Source organism: Mastigoproctus giganteus, chromosome 3 (genome assembly GCF_048544385.1).
Source record: "Mastigoproctus giganteus isolate SK-2022 chromosome 3, ASM4854438v1, whole genome shotgun sequence".
Classification (NCBI taxonomy): domain Eukaryota; kingdom Metazoa; phylum Arthropoda; class Arachnida; order Uropygi; family Thelyphonidae; genus Mastigoproctus; species Mastigoproctus giganteus.
In genome coordinates this window covers 30775235-30794686 of record NC_143577.1, presented here as the reverse complement: position 1 = coordinate 30794686, position 19452 = coordinate 30775235, and the positions used below count along the sequence as shown (strand labels likewise).

At 36.1% G+C, this 19452-nt stretch overlaps 1 protein-coding gene across 2 annotated transcripts in view; it reads right to left on the bottom strand.

Moving 5' to 3' along the window:
* LOC150087841 (spectrin alpha chain-like) overlaps window positions 1-19452 on the bottom strand; it is a 455664-nt gene that overhangs the window by 223657 nt on the left and 212555 nt on the right. For both annotated transcript variants that reach the window (XM_090369231.1, XM_090369232.1), the window contains exons 23-24: window positions 1876-1968; window positions 1212-1346 (exon numbers count right to left, since the gene is read on the bottom strand). In XM_090369231.1, the coding sequence (XP_090225357.1) occupies window positions 1212-1346; window positions 1876-1968 (228 nt within the window). The remainder of the gene's footprint in view (window positions 1-1211; window positions 1347-1875; window positions 1969-19452) is intronic.

Sequence of the window (19452 nt, the reverse complement as noted above, 5' to 3'; positions counted from 1 at the left end):
TAGCACATTGAATGGGCTGATATCATGCAGATGTTCTTTTCATGTGCCTTTCCTTTTACAGTACTCCTTTATTGACCATAATTGAATGGAAGCATATTTGTTAAGGCACAACATTTGTGGTTCATTTTGACACAAGTTTGCATTCTGGCAGCAAACATGTTAACTGACTTTTTCAATTAACCAACCAACAGCTGGTCCCAATCATGTCAGATAAGAGAGGGTTCCACTGTATAAAGAATCTTATAATAAATAAATATATTTTTCATATTGGACCATAATAGAAAGTTTAGTTAAATTTTGACCAACACCTAGCAATTCAGTATTTAAACCAGAAAGTGAGTTGTCACTAGTCTTCTGAAGTAACACAACTCAATCATGGGCCTTGTTTGTCACTTTTTGTCTAAGCTTGTATTATGTTATATAGAAAATATGTAATACTGCATTTGTCATAAATGACAAATACAGTATTACTTATTTTCTTCGAATATTGCTTTGAGTATATCAGTATAATTTATTTCTAGAGACAAAAACTACAATTTCATTCTCAACTAAAAATGTATGGTCAATTTGTAAAACCCATAGAACATAGTGTTCTTAAAAACAGAAATATAACCAGACTATATAGGTTTTTGCTGCACTGGCAAAAAAAAAAAAAAAAAAACCCAACCAAGTAGATAAGAAAACACAAATTATATGCTTCCCTCCTCATATAGGTAACTATTGACCTTTGAATGTGTTTAAACTGTTAGCCTCAACTACCTACGAGGGGAAATTGTTCTAGCAATCACCGACTTACTGGCTAAAAGAAAACTTCCTACAATCTAATCTAAACCTCAACGCCTCAAGGGCATAAATTCAAATTGCATTTTGAATTTATGGCCTCTAGTTCAGGAATTCTTTATAACAGTGAAAATTCCACCTTCATTCATTTTACTAATCACTCTCAGTGCCTTATAAACCTCAATCAGGTCACTTCTGAGGTGGCTGGTTGCCATGCTCTGTAGCCCACATAATCGGAGTCTTTCTTCATACGGTTGTGCTTTTGCTGATATCACCATTCGAGTTGCTTTCAAATTATGTAATATGGATGCCAAATAGTGTGGATAGAGCAGTTATCAGAACAGATGAGGGAATTTATGAAAATATATGAACTTAACAGATTACGGTACTTAGATGTATTAACACAAACTGCTAAATTTTTCATTCTTTACCTTATTGTTGCTATTCAGCAAAGTAAGAACATCACCTTTCTTCATAGACACCTCTCTAGGACTCTTTTCAATATAATCATAGAGTGCCATTACAAGTTCTTTGCCAGATTGATCTACCACAGGTCTTTCTTGTTGCTAAAAGAAAATAGCACTGAATACTGAAAAGAAGCTATAATAACAAATGCTTTACACAACACTTTTCAGAAAATGCACCACATTAAGAAAATCATGTAGTATGGATATTAAGTGAATCTATGGTTAGAATTAGTAAATAAAATGAAAGCTAATTAAATTTCTCTGCTTAAATTTGTCAGAAACAATTTTCCACCAGTTCTAAATTATTATTTAACATTAAGATATTTAACTATTTTCCCAATGCTTAAATAATTTTGATTAAGTTTTAATTAACCAGAAGTATTTCAAAACTGAAATGAAAGAATAACCATTTGAATATTACCAATTTAAAAATTTTAAATAAACATTTAATTAAATTAAAATTCTTTACTTACTTAATATTTAAAAATAAAAAGCTATTTCTTAAAAAAATAGCTAATAAAATTATGAAGTTGTCTGAACTTTAAAGCTTTTCATTACTATTTTTTAAATAATTTATAATATGTTATATTTTGTTTGCAATACTAGAGATATTTTAATTGTTACTTACCCTGCATTCTTGTGCTTGTCCACGAAGAACTAGGATGGTGTTCCCAAAAGCTTCCAGATCAGCCATAAGGGCTTCATGTTTTTTAAGAAGGGACTATCAAAGGGCAAAAATAACACACAGGATTAGATAAACACCATTACAATTTTATTTAATTTCTTATATATTATAATCTTGCATTAGAACCAAATTATAGAAAAATAAAAGATAACAGAAATAAAAGAATAATAAATATAAAATATAAGACTGTAACTTTTTATAAAGTTGTGTTTTTTTATTTTTTTTATTTTTATGAAATCCCAAGCATGAGAGGTATTAGAACCTATAGTACTTAGTACTGTGCTCGGTTAAAGGTTGAGAAGATGAAAGAAGATATTTGTTGATATCTGACGTAAATTTCTGAAGGTTTGTAATTTTTATGAAATATATATGAAGGGATATATTGTTGTTCCAGAAAATGAAGTTGAAGGAATAAATGAGAAAGAAGACAAGTTGGTTCTGTGAGTTAAAAGGATGCTGGGTGATTGTGGCATGTGTTCAGACTGCTTTGGAAGAGAGAGGAGGGGATAATTATAGAAGCCAATTCAGAAAGACAGTGCCAATGGAAATATCTATAGAAAAGGCACACAGCGGAAACAGAATGTCTATGAGACTATGGGACAGAGAGTGAAGCAACTCTGTTAGAGATGAGTGATTAATTACCTAAATGCCCTATTTTAAATGGAGTCTAGAAGCCTGAGAGAGGTTTTGGAGCACTGCCCCAGTATATTAGCATCAGCAGAGACATACGATGCAAGAAAGCGAGCATATCCAGCATCAGCTGAAAAAAAAACCAAAAAAACACTCCCATTTCACCCCTCCATTCGTTCCAAATGCCTGTCCAGATCAGCCTTAAATTTATATAGGCTATTAGCTTCCACAACAAAGGATGGAAGCCTGTTCCACCAATCAACTACCCGCTGGCTAGAGGAAAATTTCCGCACATCTATTCTACAACTATCTTTCCTCAATTTGAAACTGTGCCCACTCAGGTTCTTAGTCTGAGCAAGAGGAAAAATCCCATCAGCATTCAGCTTGCTCAACCCATTCAAGGCCTTATACACTGCAATCAGATCACCTCACAGGTGCCTACTCTCCAGGCACTGCAATTTGCAGGACTTAAGCCTTTCTTGGTAAGGGCACCCCTTTGTTCCCCTCACCAATCTTGTTGGCCTTCTTTGTACTAATTCTAGCAACTCTACATCCTTCCATAATGGGATAATCACTTCCATGTACCTGCTAGCAAAATTCCTATATATATATCATTGACAAGACTCCATGACCTGCCCTGGTAGCTCGTCTGCACTGCTCAGCAAACTTCATATTTGACTGCACAATTACCCTCAGGTCTTTTTCACTTTCCACTTCCCTGAGTGTAGTACAACACAATTGGTACATTTCTCTTTGGTTATTGCTAACCATATGCAGTACTTTGCATTTGTCAATGTTAAACTTCAGTTGCCACTTCTCAGCCCATTTTTCCAACTTAACTAGATCCAGTTGAAGTAGCATACTGTCATTAACAACCCTGCCAACCTTTGTATCATCTGCAAACTTGGACATTAAACTGGATATACCTTCATTGATATCGTTGATAAATACTGCAAACAACAATGGGACAAACACCGAACCCTGGGGAACTCCACTAATAACATTTGTCCATGAAGAGCAGTGTCCATTGATTACTCTCTGTCATCTTCCACTCAACCATCCCTTTATCCATTGTAGTAACTTACCCTTAATTCCATACCTCTCCAATTTGTACAGCAGTCTTCCATATGCAACAGTATCAAAAGCTTTCCTGAAATCCAAATACAGGCATACCTCGATTAACGAATAGGATGCGTTCCACGAAATTACTTCGTTAAGCGAAACTTCGTTTTCAGAGGTAAAAATACTATGGCCAGAATAGGGATACGTTCCTACGTAAAGAAAATGAAAAGCTTTTTTTCGAACAAAGAAAAGTTTTATTAAATAAACAGTCAACTTACATACAAAGTGAAATCACATTTTAAAATATGAGGTTAAAGTTGATTGTTTATGCTTTTTTTCTCTTTCATTTAACAATTGCCTATACGGAGTTATTGCATTTAACACTGATCGCTTAACTATAACACTTCTTCCTAAGTCAGGATCATTTTCACTAAAAAAATTTAAAACGTTTTCAAGATCATTTAAGCACCTTTTTAAATCTTTGGTTGTTAACACTTTTTCGGCAGGTACTTCTTTAACTTCGCCTTCATTATCTTTGTCTTCGTTGCTAACAAGGCTTTCTAAATCTTCCACTGAAAAACCATCATCTTCTGCATTCAATAAATTTCTAACATCCTCTTCATCGACATTTTCGAAACCTATTTGATTGAGCCATCTGGATAACTTCATTTCTAATTCTTGGATGTTATTTTCTTCTTCTAGTACAACTTCTGGCCATATTTTGCGCCAAACTCCATTTAAGCATTTCTTAGTGACTTCTTTCCAAGAACTATCAATGCTTTCTATTGCGTTTTTAATGGTGTAGTTTTTCCAAAAAGTTTTAACTGTCATTTCCTCTTTATCCTCTAGTTCAGTTAAATTGCTTAAAGTTCGACGCAGATAATAAGCTTTAAATGATGCTATTACTCCCTGATCCAACCATTGGATCAGGGAAGTTGTGTTTGCTGGAAGAAACACAACTTTGACAGAAATGCATGTGTCCAACGTGTTAAGATCAGTAGGATGTCCCGGAGCATTGTCTAACAACAAAAGAGCTTTTTCTTCAAAGTTGTTTTTTTGACAATACTGTTTTACTCCAGGACAAAAGTGGTTAACAAACCAATCAGTAAATAACTCCTTGGTAACCCACGCTTTTCTATTTGCTTTCCATATTACAGGTAAATTCATTTTTATGTTACCTTTTAATGCCCTCGGATTTTCTGAATGGTAAACTAATAACAATTTTAATTTATAATCGCCAGAGGCATTTGATCCAAAGAGTAACGTTAAACGGTCTTTGGCTGCTTTGAACCCAGCAGCTGATTTTTCTTCAATAGAAATGAAGCTTTTTGTTGGTAGCCATTTCCAGAACAAACCGCTTTCGTCAACATTGAACACCAAATTTGGTGGAAAATTTTCACGTTTAATTATTTCCTTTAGTTTTTCTGGAAACTTATTTGCAGCTTCAACATCTGCACTTGCAGCTTCTCCTGTTAATTTTACACTATGAATCCTGGCCCGTTTTTTAAATTTCTCGAACCAACCACGAGAAGCCCCAAAGGTTTCCGTAATTTCTTCAGTTTGTTTAGATTTCAGTTGATTAAACAAAAATGGAATATTTTTTTATGTTAAATGGGGCTTGAAATTGCGGACTTCGTTATATCGAGGCTTCGTTATCAGAGGTAACGTTAACCGAGGTATGCCTGTATACGATACCAAAATTATTTTTTGCATTCAGTTGCTTTGTGACCATATCACAGTATCGAATCAAATTGGTCAGACAAGACCTCCCTTTAACAAACCTATGATGTGTCTTAATTATTACTGCAGTCTTGTCTAGATGATCATGCAATGCTTCTTTAACCATTGATTCCATTATTTTCCCCAGAACACAAGTTAAACTAAAATGTCTCTAGTTACTTGTGTCACCTTTTTTACCCCTTTTGTGAATTGGTGATATATTTGCACACCTCCAGTCCATGGGGACTTTCCTTGAATCCAAGGAAGCTCTCATAATTATGGCTAAAGGTTTGCTTACTTCCTTTGCTGCCTCCATTAACATAACTGGATAGATCCCATCCACCCCAGGTTCCTTCCTTATGTTTAACTTCAACAATTTCTCCTCCACTTTGCTCTCAGTTATTACAAAATCACTTAGCTCCCTGTTAGCATTAGATACACTTCTGACATTTCCCTCTTTGAATAACTCCTCATGTGTGAATGTAGATGCAAAATACTCATTCAGTTTATCAGCTACCTGAGCATGATTATCAATAGTGAACCCATCTATGTTAAGTGGTCCAATCTGATTCATCCCTTTCCTTCTAGAGTTTACATAAGTAAAGAACTCTTTGCTGTTTTTATTTGCATCCTTTGCCAAAGATTTCTCGTTATCTGCCTTCGCCTGACTTAACTTCCTTTGTGACTGAATTACAGACAAGCTTATACCTGCCATATGCTTCCGTGTCACCTGAAACTTTATATGCATCCCATACATTCTTCTTCTCTGCCACGAGCCTCACTAATTCATCTGACATCCATTTAGGCCTAAACTTTGAACAGTATTTCTTAGTTGGAATGAAAAGCCTAGTAGCCTCCAAAATTAAGTTCCTGAAGGCTTCCCATTTAGAATTCAACGTGGGAAACATCATCAGTTGATCCCACTGTACAGAATTTAAAAACTGTCTGAGACTTTTGTTTGTGGGATCTGTACAGTGGGATCAACTGATGATGTTACCAACAGCAAATTCTAAGTGGGAAGCATTCAAGGAATTAATCATGGAAGCTACTAAAAGTTTCATACCTATTAAGAAATATTGTTCAAAGTTTAGGCCTAAATGGTTATCAAATGAACTAATGAGACTCGTGACAGAGAAGAAAAATGCATGGGATGCATATAAATTATCAAGCAACACAGAAGCCTATGGAAGAAATAAACTAGTCTGTAATCAAGTCACAAAGGAGATTAGGCAGGCGAAGGCAGATTACGAGAAATCTTTGGCAAAGATGCTAAGAAAACCGCAAGGATTTCTTACTTATATAAACTCTAAAAGGAAGGGGATAAATCAGATTGGTCCACTTTATATCGATGGTTCGACTGTTGATGATCCTGCTCATTTTGCATCTGAGTATTTTGCATCTACATTCACATTTGAGGAGTTATTAAGGATTGAAAATGCCAGAAGGTTATCAAATTGTAGCAGGGTGCTTAATGATTTTGTAATAACTGAGAGCAAAGTGGAGGAGAAATTGTTGAAGTTAAACTTAAGAAAGGCACTTGGGGCGGATGGGATCTATCCAGTTATATTAAAGGAGGCAGCAAAGGAAGTAAGCAAACTCTTAGCAATAATTATGAGAGCAACCTTGGACTCAGGGGAGGTCCCCCATGGACTGGAGATGTGTAAATGTATCCCCAATTCACAAAGGGGGATTGAAGGGTGACACGAGTAATTACAGACCGGTTAGTTTAACTTCTGATCCTGGTAAAATAATGGAGTCTGGTTAAAGATGCATTGCAGGATCATCTAGATAAGACTGCAACAATAATTCAGAAACAGCATGGGTTTGTTAAGAGAAAGTCTTGTCTGCAAATTTGATTGGATATTATGATAGGGTTACAAAGGAACTGGATGCATAAAATAATTTTCATATATCATATATTTGGATTTCAGGAAATCTTTTGACACTTTTGCACATGGAAGACTACTGTACAAATTGGAGCAGAATGGTATTAAGGGTAAGTTGCTACAATGGATAAAAGGATGGTTAAGTGGGAGAAGACAGAGGATGGTAATCAATGGGTGCTGCTCTTCGTGGACTAATGTTGTTAGTGGAGTTCCACAGAGTTCGGTGTTTGGTCCACTGTTGTTTTGTATATTTATCAATGATACTGATGAAGGTATACCAGACTTAGTGTTGAAGTTTGCAGATGATACAAAGGTTGGCAGCATTTATAATGACAGTAATGACAGCGTGCCACTGCAACAGGATCTAGAAAATTTGGAAAGATGCCCTGAGAAGTGGCAACTGAAGTTTAACATTGACAAATGCAAAGTACTGCATATGAGTAAAAGTAACCCCAGAGCAACGTACCAACTGTGTGACAGAACACTTAGGGTGGTAGAAAATGAAAAAGACCTGGCAGTAATTGTGCACTCAGATATGAAGTTTTCTGAGCAATGCAGACAGGCTGGCAGAGCAAGTTGTGGGGTTTTGTCAATGATAAACAGGAATTTTGCTAGCAGGGAAAAGGAGGTGATTGTCCCTCTGTATTAGGCAATGGTCAGGCCATGCCTTCAGTACTGCGTACAGGTCTGGAGGCCTCATTTTAGGAAGGATGTAGATTTGCTTGAGCATGTACAGAGAAGAGCAACAAGATTGGTGAGGGGAATGAAGGGATCCTCTTACCAAGAGAGGCTTAAGTTCTACAAATTGCAGTGGCTGGAGACTAGGCACCTGCGCGTTGATCTGATTCAGGTGTATAAGGCCTTGTATGGGTTGAGCACGCTGAATTCTGATGGGATTCTTCCACTTGTTCAGATTACAAACCTAAGGGAGCATAAATTCAAATTGAGGAAAGACAGCTGTAGGATAGATGTGCAGAAATTTGCCTTTAGCCAACAGGTGGTTAATTGCTGGAACAAACTTCCATCTGTCGTGGAAGTTGATAGTTTAAATAAATTTGAGGAGGAACTGGACAAACATTTAGAGGGAATGGTTGTGTGAATTTTTTTTTTTTTTTTTGCTGATGCTGCATAAGCTCATACACTTGCTTTCTTGCATCACATTCCACAATTACTATTACTATTATTACTACCTCTGTAGTCACCTTTACTAAAGCAAAAGCCCCTCCTTTTAGCCTTGATGGTAGTTACATCTTTAAGTAATTCCCACATCAGTAAATTGTGATCACTATCACCCAGTGGTTCCTTTATCTGCAAATTCTTAATGCATGCATAATCACTGCTGATAATCAGATCAAGAGTATTACTCCCTCTGGTTGCCTCTCGAACATGTTGCTGTAGAAAACAGTCATCCAATAAATCCACAAAAATCTTGCTAGTGTGCAAGTGACTAAATCACAAGTTCCAGTCAATATCTGGAAAGTTAAAATCCCCCATAATAACACATTCTGATTTACTTGCCCACTCTATTTCTCTGCACAATTGCTCATTATACTCATCAGATTTATTAGGCCTATAACACACACCTACTCTCATTTTTCCTTTCCCAGTGCTTATTTCACACCAAACAGACTGAACACTACATTGTCCATCAAAATGAATTGGATGCACTTCCTTAGATTTTATGTGTTTCTTAACTAATAGCATAATCCCACCTCCCTTCCTGTCCTGTCTATCCTTCTGTACACATTGTACTCCCCAAATTCCGATTCTGCACTGCTTATATCTGTGTGACACCACGTCTCTGATATCTCAACAATATCTGCCTTTGATGTCTTGACCAACACTTCAAGCTCATCAAATTTATTAACTATACTCCTAGCATTGGTGTACATGCAAGTATACATGTGCCTGCTCCTACTCTTAGTTACCTTAACAGGGCCCATGTATTTACTTGTTCCGCTATGACTCCCAGCAATCCTGGAAATCTCCATTACTTTGCTTTCCAGCCTGCTGTTCATTCTAATAGAAACCGTGCAAGAATCACTTTTGCCTCTGACTGTGGCCACTGTTAACCTTTTATTCTGTGTATTCCCCCAAGCTAGCAGTTTTTCGACTCATCGAACACTGCCTCGATAGCATCAGCAAATATTCTTGCACCCTTTCTATTTAAATAACACCGGGGGCTCACATCTGGTGAGTATGGGCTTGGCACACCCAGGGTCCTGAGCTGGATATCATCATTCTTCTCTTTCTTGGTGATTCCCTTCTAATTTTGACACACACACACACACACACACACACACACACACACACACACACACACACTCACTCTCTCTCTCTCTCTCTCTCTCTCAGGGTTACTCGGGAACTTTTTTTTTTTCCTGGTGCAGCATAAGCCTCAGGCTTCCTTGCATCATATGGATATTAATAATAATAATAATAATAATAATAAATAATAAGTGTACCCCATCCCTGTAGAAGTAGTCTCTCCTGTCAACAAGCACAGACCAGACTGAAAAAAATTCTATCCCTTGAGCCTTGCACAATCTCTCCAGGGCCGAATTGGTTGACAAGGCTCTTATCATATACTCCCTCCTATCTGGGCAGAATTGCAGACACTGTCACATTGAACCCTAACTCGTGACTTTTTCTCAACATTGACCTGTACTTGTTGAGTAAATCTGCAGATCTCTTACTCTTAATGTCATTAGTTCCAACGTGTACAACAGTGGTTTTCAACCAGGGTGGGCGCCTCCGTAGCCAGGTGGGCAGGAGCAGTAGTGAGTAGCACATGCTTCTTGATTAGACCAGGGTTCGAGCCCATGACCACCAAATACAGAGGATGCAGAAAGGTCGTGGAATGACCACCGCATATCCCCGGAGCAATATGGCCTTAGTTGCTAATGTTCCTAAAAACCAAATAACAAACAAACAAAAACAAACATAACAACCAGGGTGCCGCAACATTCCATGGGTGCCACGTAATTTGGGTTTAAGTTACTTAAACTTATTATTTTTTTAAAATTTATATGTTTATTTCATTATAAAAAGGCATATAGTATCTTTTTAATTTTGTGGTGATCTATAATTGATGTTTACTTAGTACCTCTATATAAAGAATAAAATTATATACTGTATATATATATAATTTGTATTATGAAATGTAATTTTTATAATTATATTATTGTAATAAATATCATATAACACATATATTTTTTAATATTTTATATATGTATATATATATATATATATATATATAGAGAGAGAGAGAGAGAGAGAGAGAGAGAATTGAGTAGGGGTGCCACAAAATAAAATAAATTACTTAGGGGTGCCATTATTAAAAAAGGTTGAAAACTACTGGTGTACAACAACAACATCACCTTTTGTGCCCTTAAAAGATGATATCTGCTCTACAATGTCATCAACTTTTGCCCCTGGCAGACATACCCTGGTCCTATTCCACTTATCATATGGGAACAATATTCCATGATAGGGGAGATTTGAAATTTGTACAGAGTGCACAGCTGTTTATAAGAAAAGTAATGCCAACAGTGAAAGAGAAATCCCAGTTTATGCAGAGGAAGCAATATTCGTGATGCCCATATGCCAAGAGAGAGAGAGAGAGAGAGAGAGAGAGAGAGAGAGAGAGAGAGAGAGAGAGAGAGAGAGAGAGAGAGAGAGTAGAAGTCAAGATAATCTCTAATAGAGATATGTGTACTTGTCTAGAAATCTGATTGTCATCAAAGATAAGCATAGGAGCAGAAGAATCCTTTTTATGAGATATAAGACAAGACTGAGTTTTATAACGATTGAAATCAACTAAGTTATCTTTGCTCCACTGGAAAATTACCTGGAGATCAGCATTTAAGGAAATGGTAGTGGAATATTTGAAAATTTGATACTGTTTGTGGAAAGCAAGATTCTCAAACTGGAAGGTGGAATGGAATGTGCTATCATCAGCAAAACTATGGATAGGATTTCTTGTCAATGGAAAAAAGGTCATTAATATACAAGAAGAAAAGAATGAGAGAAAGAACTGAACCTTGGGGAATGCCAGCATTAGCGAAGAAGTTAGAACAGAGAGCCATGTACCATCACCCACAGTGAGCGGTCAAAGAGAAAAATATGAGAGCCATTTACAAAAAGCAGTTGTCAATCCTTAAGATGGAAGCTTATTTAAAAGACTTTTAGGCCAATCTGATCAAAAACTTTTGAAATGTCATGGGCAACTGCTTGAGTTTCACCAAACTTTTCCATTGAATTTGACCATAGATGGTAACATAAGACAGTATATCACCAGTGGGTAGACACTGACAGAAACTATTCTGGTGATCACTGATCAAATGGAAGGTTTCTAGATAGTTTAGAAGTTGGTGGTTAATGGATTTCTCCATTATTTTAGAAAGAGTAGAAATAAATGCAACAGAATGGTAAATGGATGTGAGGAATATGTCACCCTTTTTAGCAACTGACTGGATATAAGCAAATTTCCAAGCAGATAGGAAAACACCAGTGTAATAAGAAAGTATAAAGAGGCATTAGCATTAGTAGAGGCATATAATGCAAGAAAGCAACTTATACAGAATCAGCCAAAAAAAAACTCTTCCAATTTCACCCATGCATTCACTCCAAATGTTTGTCTAGTTCTGCCTTGAATTTATTTCAGCTGTCAACTTCTACCACGACAGATGGAAGTTTGTTCCAGCAATCAACCATTGGCTAAAGGCAAATTTCTTCACATCTATTCTACAACTGTCTTTCCTCAATTTGAATTTATGTCCCTTCAGGCGATTAATCTGGGCAAGAGGAAGAATCCCATCAGCACTGAACATGCTCAAACCATTCAAGGCCTTGTACACTTCAATCAGAATGGCAATGCAAAAGAGAAATAAACTCAGGAGCACAGATTTTGAGAGAAAGTGGAGAAATACCATCAGCCCTTGGTCTTTCTTGGCATCAAAACTCTTCAAAATTCTTCTGAAATCCTTTTGATGGAAGACCACAACAGACATTGAATGGAGTGTACTGGGAATGGGATGAGGTGATTTACTAATATCATCATTACATGAGTTAGAAGAAAAGTAGGGTGCCAGCAGGTCTTTAGCTGAGGTGGCAATAGAGCCATTTGGTTTTAACAGAGGTGAGAACAGAGAAGGGCAAAAGTTGTGGCCAATAGCTTTGACAAAAGACCATAATGCTTGATTACCATTTGGATGAGAAGCAAGTTTCCTACTCTTAGCCTGTTCAAAAATTAGTTTGGACTGATTAATATCTGCTTTACAATTGTTGTGAGCTTTGATTTAGGCAGAAAATGAAACCTTGAGATTTTGATGTAAGCCAATTCAAGGGTTTAGTGTCAAACAACATTAACTGCGAAATCCTTTTGTAGTTTATGTTTTTGTAATTAACCAAAAAAAAGTCATTTGACATTTTTTTGGTTTATTTGTAAATGTACTTACAGCCTAAGCTAACTTGTAAAGTATTAGAGAGATACAGTTCTATGACATGATATGCATTGTTATTTGTATAAAGTAAAACTAAAGTTATCGCAAAAAGAAAATGTAATTTTGTAGTTAACGTTGTTTGATACTAAACTCTCGCAATATGCAACATTGTGAACAGCCTTAGCACATTTATTGTAAAACCAAGGTTTAGATAAAGGATGAGATTTTAAGGTGAAGTGTGGAATGAAGGATTTCACTGACACGATACAAGCAAATTTTGACATCAGAAGATTTAAAACAGTAATCCAACCAAGGAAAAGAAGAAGAGGAATCCTATTTTGCATTCTTGTAGTGACAAACAACATGAGGATAAGAACAAAAAAAGACAAAAAAACTGTCAAAATACATAGACCATATAAAATGCTCCATTGGAGAAAAGACCATCATGAAGTTGAGATCTGACGTGCCTAGAGAGCCATTCACCACAACCATGTACTTAGGAGGGTTGTTTGTGAGAAAAAGATCAAGAGCATTAGCAGTGTGGTTAAGATTGTCTGGTATTCTTGTAGGTAAATGAAAAATCTGTATAAGGTCATTAGTAATCACAAAATCCTCATCATTTCAACCAGCTGGATCCATGTGACTAGAAAATGGAAGCCAGCTGGAGTTGTGAACATTAAAATCACCAAGGGAAATTACCTCACTATTAAGAAAGTTGGACTGGAGAAATGAAGTTTCAAAGAGTTCCAAGTGATTAATGGAGTTGGGAGAACAATAGAGGCAACAAATGAATTTTACAGAATGGGGTAGAGAGATTTTAAGCTAGAGAAGATCAAAAAGAGGAAATTCCAAATTACTAAGTCGCTGACGGGGAATATCAGAGAAGACATATGCACATGAACCACCTTTGAAGTGCAAGGAATTGTACAGCAAATAACTAGGACAGCTGAGATGGGCAGTAGTTGAATCAACCGATAACTGGGATTCTGTCAGACAAAGTGCATGGGGCTTGGCAGACTGTAATGGAAATGGACATCATTGAGATTGGAACTGAAACCATGTATATTTGTGAAATGAGTGAGAAAGTTTGGGAGATTTAGATCTTTTCACAGATAAATTTGTTCTATTAGTTTGACTATTCATGATGTATTCAGTAGTAAGAAAAAGTGAGGAGGACACGTTGCATGAAGTAACAAAATTTTTGGATATGGCATATGCCCAGCTCCTTGACATAACATGTCCTCGACAATGCCCCCTTCCCTGCATACAGGGAAGGGGGCATCCAGTGGAACTATCTAGCAGCCAGCCTGCAAATACTGTTTTACAACTTTACCCTCAAAATGTATGGAAGATTTGATCTCACAAAGATGCCCATACATAACCTCAAATGATAGTTATGTTATTTTGGTTTTTAGGAGCATTAGCAACTAAGGCCATATTGCTCCGGGATATGCGGTGGTCATTCCCTGACCTTTCCGCATCCTCCGTATTTGGTGGTGACGGGCTCGAACCCCGGTCTAATCAAGAAGCGTGTGCTACGCACTGCTGCTCCTTCCCACCTGGCTACGGAGGCGCCTACCTCAAATGATATCAATCATACTGCATAATGGAAGCGACTACAAAATATTGTTTGAGTTTTCAGTTTGGCAAAAAATTTTTATATGGAACATCACAAATATTTTATTAAATCAATCCCATCTCTTTTTTAAGCTAATGAAAGCAGAAGACAAGCAAATTCCACATTGATCTTTTCCCCTAATATGAGATTCTTTTAGTCACATTCAAAATTACCTGCTAAATCAATAGGTATCTGAAATCAAGTAGTCTGCATACTCATTTGACTTCTACTCTGTTCCATATAAGAAAATTATTTCTAGCAATCTTCTTAAGTGACTTACAGCTTCTATATTTTTGGTTCATTCATCACTCCTGAAAACATTCACAATATAACCTTTTCATAACAGAAGTATGATATACTTGTATTTAATTCTCTGTTACTTTCAATTCTTCAGCAAAGTAGCCAACCAATTATTCAATCTTATTTCATCAATAAACACTTCCCAAATACTAGAACAAAAACTAGAAGAATAATAGTATGCTGATTAAAATTACAAAATACATTATTATAACATGATATTAATAGTAATTAAATTTATTTATGATTAATTTAAATTTGAAATCAGAGAAATAAATATTACACTACTGGAACCATTGCAGCTGGTAAAAAAAAAAGGGAAACAGAATGACAATGGCAGCTGATACATAAGCATGGATTTTTCAGCTTTTACCAAATTTTACTTCCTGAATTGATTTTTAAAATTTTGAGTAAAATAAAAAAACCTGGACACACACAACAGTTATAATAAAATAATTAGTATTAACTATTTTAATATTAACATCTCTCTATACATTAAAAAAGTTTTCCAACTAGTGATAATTATTAGAGCCAATGGGATAAGAGGGCAGGGCAATTACGTCACTACAAATGCGCAGGCAAATAATTACATTGTTGTCTTCCACTGAAAGACAACTATCTCTATAACATTCACCAACCTCGTGTACAAGCTTCACTGACCATGCATGGCATCATTTGATGTTCCAATGTAATGTCAACTGATATGTGATATTACTGATATTACAAACTAATATTTGTAAATAGTTTAGTATTTTGTAAATATTTTAAATATTTGTATAGTGTGTAAATATTTTAGTTAAATATTTTAGTCCTGCTCTTTCAGATGCAACAATATTCCTCATGCATTATGGAACCAGAAGCAAAAGGCCTTTTCCTAAGTGACCCATGTAAACAGAGCTAAATAATTACATAGTGATATTTATTCCACCTTGAGAATGCTGTGTGGTGGGATGGCCAATGGAAGAAGAGGGATGCAGGTCACGTGGTACAAGTGGGTGGGGCAATTATGTTCCTAAATATTTTAGTCCTGCTCTTTCAGATGCAACAATATTCCTCATGCATTATGGAACCAGAAGCAAAAGGCCTTTTCCTAAGTGACCTATGTAAACAGAGGTAAATAATTACATAGTGCTACTTATTCCACCTTGAGAATGCTGTGTGGTGGGATGGCCAATGGGAGAAGAGGGATGCAGGTCACATGGTACAAGTGAGCGGGGCAATTATGTTCCTAAAAATGCACAAGTAAATAATTACATAGGTCATTTCTTGATCAGATATCGATCATAGCAGCATGGTGTTTGGGTAAGGCGCCACCTGTGGTTTTCCACATCTGCGCCATCAGTGCTCTTGTCATGAATACAGAACCTCTGTAAAAGTCAGAAAAGTGTTGTGTGCTGCATGTGTAGTTTAGTGTTGGATTCTGTTGTTTGTGCTGGCTTCTTGGCCACAGGGCCCCTAGTGGGACTCCATGTTGCCTGCCACCACCACCACCACCACTAGGAGGTGAGCCAGGCTATCTACAGTACTCTGGCTGCTCTCCACCAGGGGTCACCTGAGCTTCCTGATAGGGAACAAAAGGGTAAAAAAAAAAAAAAACATGAGTGAGGGAGATAGCTGAAGGATGGCAGTAAAAAGGGGAGAAAGAACATCAGTGGGTTAAACAATAGCTCAGTGCTTCCTGTTGCCCAGGTTAATCGCCTGAGGGGACATAAATTCAAATTGCGGAAAGACAGTTGTAGAATAGATGTGCGGAAATTTGCCTTTAGTCAGTGGGCAGTTGATTGCTGGAACAAACTTCCATCTGTCATTGTAGAAGTTGACAGCTTAAATAAATTGAAGGCAGAACTAGACAAATATTTGGAGAATGGAATGGGTGAAATGGAACAGGTTTTTTTTTTTGGCTGATGCTGTATAAGCTTGCTTTCTTGCATTATATGCCTCTACTAATGCTAATGCTAAACAAGATTAAAATTATTACTATTGTTAGAAAAATAAAAGATTATTATTAAAATTAATTTAATATTAAACAAGATGGTAAGAGTGGACAAAAAATCAATAATGTATATATTTCCTGAAGCACCTCCTGTGCTGTATTGACCAATTATAATTAATTAATTAATTATAACTAACGAATTAATTATTCACCTGAAGAACACAAGAAATAAGTGTCACCACCTATTATTTTGTTCCTGTGTTTCAAGTAATTTGATGTCCTGTTTTTTTTGTATTTTTTTTTTTTTTCACATGCATGTTATTTCTCCTAGTTTTAATATTAAAATTTTGTCTTTTTGAAAATTTAACATTAAAACAAAAAACTTAATTCTGACACAGGATGAGGTTGTTGGAGATGCAGTGGTATATAAATACTTCTGGCTAAAAATTTCATTAGTTATTTTACCCAGTTAACTGAGTAAATAACTGTAAAAGGCTCTAAAATAAAAGAACATTCTTGCTATTTCAAGGCATTAAAAATTACAAGATGCCATTTTAATGCCAGATTATCAATATCCTCCAAACAGCCAACTGGTTGAGATGCAAGTAAGACAAAGAGAAAAAAAAATAAATAAAAATAAAAGAAACAAGAATTCAATGTATTTAATGAGTTTGCTGAAATCAAAAAAAAAAAAAAAAAAAAAAATCAATGAAAGACTTCAAAATTAGTTTCATTATGATGAAATTGCCAATACAGCTAGCTGGCCAAAAGATGCAAGGAAACTAGGCTTTTACTGCAATAAAAAACAAAAAGAAAAAAATATCTATATAACCTTTATCCCTCACCTGTCCCTCCTTAAGTTTTACCTGACTGTCAACTGCAACTACCTAGGAAAGCAGTTTATTCCAGTAATTAGCAACACACTGACTAAACAAATTTCCTTAGGTCCATTCTATCAGTTTCCCCCAATAGTTTATATTTATACCTCAGAAAATGTCCGGTATCAGGGACTCGCTTGATATTATATTTAGCACCTTACGTTTGTTGTTTTTGTTTTTGGTTTTTAGGAGCATTAGCAACTAAGGCCATATTGCTCCAGGATATGCGGTGGTCATTCCTTAACCTTTCCGCATCCTCCGTATTTGGTGGTGACGGGCTCGAACCCCGGTCTAATCAAGAAGCGTGTGCTACGCACTGCTGCTCCTTCCCACCTGGCTACGGAGGCGCCGCACCTTACGTATAACGGTATCAGTTATGTAAGTGAATCACAGTTCCCAACCTTTAAACACTAGCATACAGGGAAATATTACCCCCTCCCATAAAATATTTATTTTAATAGTGAGATATGGGAGGAGCACTATTCCTCCTCCCCTTTTTGCCTTTGTCAGGATCTGTGATTTACTTACACAACTGATTGATACTCATTTTAAAAATGAGATATGGAAGGAGTACTATTTCCCCTCTTTATGCCCTTGTATAAAAGTCGGGACTGTAGTTTCGCTTATATAGCAGCCCTCTGCAGCCGAGTGGTCACGCACAAGGGTACAAAGTGCAAGAACTTTAAATGACTGTGATCAAGCCCTTGTGACTACAAAATACAGTATGTTTCGTATTCTCTCTCTATCTTGTGAACTCCCGTGACTTTATGCAGTTGTGCCCAAGTATAAACAGAAAATTTATTTATTTATAACCGTATCCTTGTATAAACGTTGTGAACTGTAATTCACTTACATAACAGTATCAGTTATGCAATTATAGGTGATTCACTGTTATGACTTTTATACAAGGGGAAAAAAAGGGGGAAATAATGCTCCTCCCGTATTTAACTGTTAAAATTAATATTTTATGGGAGAGAGTAGTATTTTCCCGATACGCTATGCATAAAAGTTTGGAAATGCGATTTGCTTACATAATTGTTATTGTTATGTATGTGAAGTACTAAATATAATGTTGAGTGAATCCCTTACACCCAATATTTGCCTATACCCTTTGGTTTTTGTGTCCCATTTCAAATTTCACCCCTTTCATCCCCAAAATGTCTAGTTTCCAAACTTAGTAACTCATACACTCATAGTCTCTCCTCATATGAATATCCCTTTGCTATTCTCACCAGATGAATTGCCCATCTTTGGCACTCATGGCTATATAATTTCTCCTACTCAGAATTTGTCTGACTGCTTAACCCCTCTGTGGCCTTCTTAAAAACCAACTTATAATTATTACATGAATCTGAGTTACTTATCACTTGACAATTAGTCCATTCTGCCTTCCATTCTATTAAGCTCAATAAATCTCTTTCATCAACATGGCTTTGATTGTCTTGAAATGGGTACTTATACACGTCTTGAAAGTGTTCAACTGAACTTTCCTTCTCTTATATGTGATCCCAATTTATTGAATCTGAAACGATCTCCAGTGCACAGAAAACTTATTTCTTGAAATTAAAACTCTTTCCCTTACATATTAATGCTAATGGTTCCTGAACTATCATATCACAGATCTCTCTCTCTCTCTCTCTCTCTCTCTCTCTCTCATGCTGATATGGATAATAGTCACAAGTAGATTCAAAAATATTTAACCCACAACAAATTACCAGTCCATGATTTCTGATTAATGAGTGGTAAGTTAAAATCTTCCAGAGCAAAGCATGCAGACTTACCTGCCTGTTCAAGTTGCATATATACTGTTCTGCCATATTCATTGATACCAAGTGGTCTTTGGTGACATATGGCAATTAAAATTAAAGTTATTTTAGATATTCATTTTGTGATAGTTCCTAACAGCATAACTATTACATCACTTTTAAGATGAGTAATGGAAAAAAATTGGCAAAATATGGTCAGAACCAAATACATGAAAGTAATGATTTCAAAACTTCAGTATGTTTTTTTTTGAATTTTCGAAAATGTACTCTACCTACGTCATGTACTG